This window comes from Trichinella spiralis (assembly GCF_000181795.1).
Source record: "Trichinella spiralis strain ISS 195 chromosome Unknown Scfld9, whole genome shotgun sequence".
In the NCBI taxonomy this organism is placed as follows: domain Eukaryota; kingdom Metazoa; phylum Nematoda; class Enoplea; order Trichinellida; family Trichinellidae; genus Trichinella; species Trichinella spiralis.
The window spans coordinates 3,483,055-3,489,054 of NW_003526948.1; the positions used below are offsets into that span (position 1 = coordinate 3,483,055).

A 6,000-nucleotide genomic window follows, 5' to 3' on the forward strand; every position below is an offset into this window, starting at 1 on the left:
CCAAAGTAAATATTTTACAAAATTCCATTTCACTTCACATACTTAGCATTTATGACCCTTGACAGTGCACCCAAATAAGCCGCATTTATGCTTCTGCGAGATAGATTTAACATCGGAAACATCACATCCCACCAAACATCACAACGTGGCGGCATCTGCAACAAAATAATAAAATGTCTAAACAATCAAACAATAATACGATCATCAGTGTGTTCGCGGAAATAGAAAGTGCGAAGCGCAGCTCGATTAAAAAAATGTTCTGTTACAAATTTAAAAAAAGTTGGTAACAATTTCAGTGGGAATGACTGCTCATAGAAACTACAATTTAAATTTGTTACTACACTTACTTAAACGGCAGTCAATGTGCTTGGAAAAATCACAGAGGAGAATAGTGAATAAAATATTTAAAAAATATAATAAATAGCATAAAATGAGACTACTGTATTATCTATTATTCCTATTTCAGCATGAGATATATTGCTTTTCACTTAACAGTGCTTCAATAGCAAAAAAACTAATTCTTTGGCATGGTGCAATTTTCCTGATATGCCTGTTAAGAATATATCAAAGCGTAAAAGAAAGCAGAATAAAAAAAGAAATTGACGGTTGTTCAATAATAACGGATTATCTTCGTGTTGGAGTCACAATTCAAATTATAACTCTTCCATAAAGCATGTAGTCAAGTTGGTTGTCAAACTGCAAATCGACCACGCATTACCAACAGCCGTTAACACCGCGATCTAAAAAATGGATTGTTCTTTGTAATAAAAACATACAATCATTTAAAATATTGACTTCCTTAAACAGACTATCAAGAAATACTACGAAATATTTTTATAAATAAAAAGTCAATTAAAAACTCAAAAGAACCCTTTAAGACCACTTTACATTTAAACATTCAGTTACAAAACCCACAGCACATCTGACCAATATATTTTTTAATTATTTTTGTCTAATGCCGCTGCTTTGTCTTTTTTCCTTTAGCAGTAAGATATATTTCGACTGGGACTAAGGATTGTCCACAAAGGAGAATTTTCGGTGCGTTCTTATTGATCGTTGACAGCATTATCTATCTCATTGGACGCCTAGTTCTCATTGGTCGTTAACAGCCATTCTCTTACGCTTAGCAGTCCCGACAAAAACAACTAATCAGAGTACGACATGAACATCCAATAGCCAAACTAAGAAAAGGCGATAACGACATAAACTTTGTCCTAGGTGGAACAAACCACATGAATCAAAGAAAAATAATCAGTTTGCTGAACATAAATACTGCTAAGTCACTTCTGCAGCTATATCAGAAAAATTACTCAGAATTTCGTTGCATTTAAATAATTACAGTATTACTACAATCTTACCTAATTATACTTAATTATCGTATGAAAGGTATATTTGTGGGATAAAAAAAATCTGATAAAAAAAAACAAATTCGCCTTCTTTTATATATCAGAATTAAGTTGAATAAGTTAGTGATTTAGAATGTAAAATTTGAAAAAAAAAGATATTGTCTCATGATAAAAGCGCTTTCGTTTTAAAAGCTAAAACAACTTAAAAATTTGCAACACTAATCGTTAATCAAGAAATCTGAAAGACCATTTATTTAACACTTGGTTGGAAGAAAACTTGCCATTTGAAATACACATTTTATGTTATTTACGCAAACCCGCTAGTGATGACGCAACCTTGGAGAAATTACGCGTTGATGAAAGTGAAAATTTTGAAAAGCGAAAATGATCATTTTGAATTCAAAAGCAATATTACAGAAAAACTGATTTCGAGTCGTTAATATTATTCGAGAAGAGCAATAGAAAAAATCTTATCGAAGCATCTGTGTTTGAAGAGTTTCTACTGTTGTTGCTAAATAGTGAATTACAAAAAAAAATTATATTATATTGTACAGGAGAAAAAGTGAAAGTTAAAACTGTGAGTTGAATTCTGCTGGGCTCTGTTCTTTTCTATTTACGTACGTAATACGCTTTGTACTTTGCCAATACTCGCTTCGTAATTTTACATGAACGTCTTACATTTTTTGAAGTTCTAATACGCTTGTAAGATTAATTTATGATGTTGATGAAAAAGACACGAACATTCCACTGCAAACATTTTCAATTTAACATTACTTGTACAATAACTCTCGGTTAATTAAACCGCCTAATTTACAGATAATGCGTTACGTTAGTTTGACCGATTTATTCTGTTTACTGTTGATTTGAAGTGATGCATTAATCGTGAAGATAATAAACGCGGGAAAACTTACCAAAGTAAACTTCAGGCAGGTAAAGTTTATTTTAAACAACTGCGGCAATTCGACCTCAAACGCCAAACTGAATTCGTACGCGCGCTGTGTGTTTGTCTATGGATCGATCAATCAACTCAATTCTGCAATCTCGTCTTTCGTAATTGACAGTTTCCCAATATTGAATAATCTAAAAATAAATTTCATGTCGTTCTACTTAGCTTTGAATACAGACAGACGACCAACATCGACGGCAAACAACAGAACAGTGAAAAGCCGAACGCGCGCGCATTTCCACAGCAGATAACACCACAGCCCAGACTGCGCAACAACACAAATTACGCTTGCTAACACCTCTGACGTCACATCTTCCAGTTACGCTATCGTATCTGATCTTTAAGAGGAATGGAAGTCGCAAATTTCAATTCGACATAACTTAATTGGAATTCATTTATATTCAAATTTTTTGTTGAAATTAATTTTTGATTTATTTACTTGTTGAGAAAAACATTAATTGAAAATTTTTTACTACTTCAAATGGGCTACATAAAAACTCAATTTTGGCGCCGAACGGTCAACGCAACCCGACCGCGCCTCAATCTGCGGCATAACTTTTGCTGTTGATCATTATTGGTCCGTTTTCAATTTTCATCCGTCTTCTCTAGTATTAATGACAGACAATATTACTGAATTTAATATGACAAAATAATAACTTTTGTTTCTCGTAACTCGTAACAACAGTAGGTTTTTTTAATCATACTTCATTTTTCAAAATTGGAAATGAAATTTTCATCAAAAACTTGCCCATTCTTATTGTTTATCATTAAATAATTGTCATTTTATTATTATTAATTGACAATATTTCTTGTTTTTTACAAACGAAAAACTGAAAATTTTCATCGAACAACAATTGTCATTATATCTCACTTATACAACAATGAACACCTCAAATTTTTATTATTGAATATGTATTCAAATGAAAAATCCCATTTTCAATGTTCAAAATGTTCATATTATTCTTCAACGTAAAGACAAAAACAAAAAACTAGAACGTTGTACAACTTATATTTCACTTTGCTAAAAAGAAATTGTTAAATTACATGTTTCGATTTTACTTTCGAGAAGCTGCATATTGAAAGATGGTGGGAAAAGTGACTGATTTTTTGACTGATAAAAATGACCGTTTCTGTTACAAAGCTTGTGAAAATAATCAACTCCTGAAAGCTAAGCTGCTGCTATAAGCTTCGAAACTTTCTTCTTTGTCTGTTGTCGTTTAGTTTTCAATTTTGAAAACAGACTAGATTTAAAAAATTATTCATTTTTGATTTTCAGACGGCTTTCAAATTCAATTATCCCACAAGGTGAATTTCCAATTCAGTGGAACAGTTGCTCTGCGACTTCTTCAGGGAAAAATACTTCCCCAATTGGATTGCTTGCTATTGGTAATTTTCAAAGCATGTTTCTCAATTTCAGTTTTGAATTGACAACTCTTTTGATCAACCATTCTAAAGCTTTTACTTCGGCAACAGTTGAATGAACAGCCACAAAAAAAAGCTTACTTACTTCTTCGTCTTACTTTTGTTTGTTTCATATGAGCGAAATCAAATTTTCCCTTTACAAGTGTTTCATTTGTTGCCTTGAAAATTTTTTCTCATTCATTGCTCAATTATTGAAATTGTTACCAAAAAATGAAAGTTGCTTCAAAAATTTAAAGTTATAAACCATATTTGAAAAAAGAATTCAATCATTATTTCTTCATCTAGATTATATGTTTGAGAGGTACAAAGTTAATTTTCTGCTACACATTGTTCTACTTCTTTGTACTTTTTTATGTTCTGTTCACTTTGTTATATGATCAATTTTAATCGAATAAACTACAACGTTTATTATTCAAACACAACATAAATTTAGCTTTAATTGCATATGTAAAAATTACAAACCTTCAACTCTAACTAAATTCAATGACTGAAATTGGAAAACATCTTTATTATTATTTTATTGCAAAAACTTCACCCATTTTCAAATAAATGTGAAATACTTTTCCATTTATGGTTAATTACCATAATTACAGTAAGCAGTTAGAGAAAATTTAGTACAAAATTCAGTCAAATCAAATTGAATTTAATAGTTTTAATTTAGAGTCATTTTGTATGAATTTAGATTTTTTGTGTTTTAATTTACACCTTTCGTGCTTTAATTTACACTTTTTGTGTTTTAATTTACACTTTTTGTGCTTTAATTTACACTTTTTGTGCTTTAATTTAAAGTTCTGGCAAAGAAAAGCTTTTGTTTAAATTTAAACAATTTTACTTTAAAAGGTTGGCCAAAAACGCCTATAAAAGGAGCGCGACCAAGAGCTAAATTCATTTTCCCTTTTTTCGTGTCTCTGGAACGTTGTTTTCTCTGTTCTGCAAGCCATGTTCCGAAAGAGTCCTGTGAATGAAAACTTGGTCCTGGCCCGAATTTCTGTGCCGTTGAAGGAACTTACCATCTATCCGTCAACGAAAGAAGACCAAGAGATCAAGTTTCGAGTGATGAATCCGACGAACCATGCAGTATGCTTCAAAATTCGTAGTACCCGAATGGAGCAGTTGTACATGAAGCCATCATTTGGAGTAATTCAGTCAAATAGAGCGATATATATGAGAATAAAATTTCGCAAACTCAGCACACCCAAATGGGACATCAAGCAAGACCATCTGTCGATACATTTTGCTGTAGTGCCTGTTGGAATGCTAGTAGGAAAGCCATCAGATTTTTGGAAAAATCGTGATCCGTCTGGAAAAGTTTTGGTTCACACGATCAACATTATTTATGGTACGCCATTTGAAGGAATGAAAGGAAAGAAACCAGAGGAAATAGTTGGAACTACGAAAAAGATGGAAATGGACGAAGAAGAGCATGATGTAGGTGCAGCTGTGGTGCTAGAAAAAATGGATACCACTAAACCAGGTGAGGCAAGGGCTTTAATGCATGCCTCAAAAATGTTAAAGCAGACCGAAGCAACGGCTCGACTAGAAGCATCCAAAATCTTGAAACTAGCGGAAGCCACGGCGTTGCCCGAAAATATGGACAAGATAAAGAAAGCCGCGGCAATGGCTTTAATGGAGGCGTCAAGAATACTGAAAGTTCAGGAGGCAACGGCTCTAATGGAAATCTCCAAAATCTCGAATCTGGCCGAGGCAACGGCTCTATTAGAAGCATCTAAAACATCGAAACTTGCGGAAGCTACACCGTTGCCTGAAAATATGGACATGTCTAAAAAAGCTGAGGCTACAGCTTTACTGGAGGCTTCTAAAATATTGAAACTTCACGAAGCAACGGCCCTATTAGAAGCATCCAAAATCTCGAAATTTGCGGAAGCTACAGCGTTGCCTGAAAATATGGACATGTCTAAAATAGCTGAGGCTACGGCTTTACTGGAGGCTTCTAAAATATTGAAACTTCACGAAGCAACAGCTATTTTGGATGCCTCAAAGATGTCGAAGCTGGCCGAAGCGACGGCTCTATCAGAAGCATCTGAAATCTCGAAACTTGCGGAAGTCACGGCGTTGCCTGAGAATATGGACATGATAAAGAAAGCCGCAGCAACAGCTTTAATGGAGGCGTCAAAAATACTGAAAGTTCAGGAGGCAACGGCTTTAATGGAAATCTCCAAAATCTCCAATCTTGCCGAAGCAACGGCTCTATTAGAATCATCCAAAACATCGAAATTTGCGGAAGCTACAGCGTTGCCGGAAAATGTGGACATGTCTAAAATAGCT

At 33.7% G+C, this 6,000-nt stretch overlaps 2 protein-coding genes across 2 annotated transcripts in view; one reads left to right on the top strand and one right to left on the bottom strand.

Annotated features, from left to right (window-relative positions):
- Positions 1-155, bottom strand: part of Tsp_05465 (conserved hypothetical protein) — a gene marked incomplete at its 3' end in the record, with an annotated part of 32,835 nt that extends 32,680 nt beyond the window's left edge. The window contains exon 1 of the mRNA XM_003371762.1: positions 43-155. Within this exon, the coding sequence (XP_003371810.1) occupies positions 43-155 (113 nt within the window). The remainder of the gene's footprint in view (positions 1-42) is intronic.
- A 4,498-nt stretch (positions 156-4,653) lies between these two features.
- On the top strand, positions 4,654-5,188 carry Tsp_05464a (putative neuromodulin; the record flags this gene model as incomplete). Its single annotated transcript, XM_003371763.1, has 1 exon — positions 4,654-5,188. A coding segment is annotated over exon 1 (535 nt), but the record flags the coding sequence as incomplete, so codon positions are not given.
- Between the last annotated feature and the right edge of the window lie 812 nt (positions 5,189-6,000).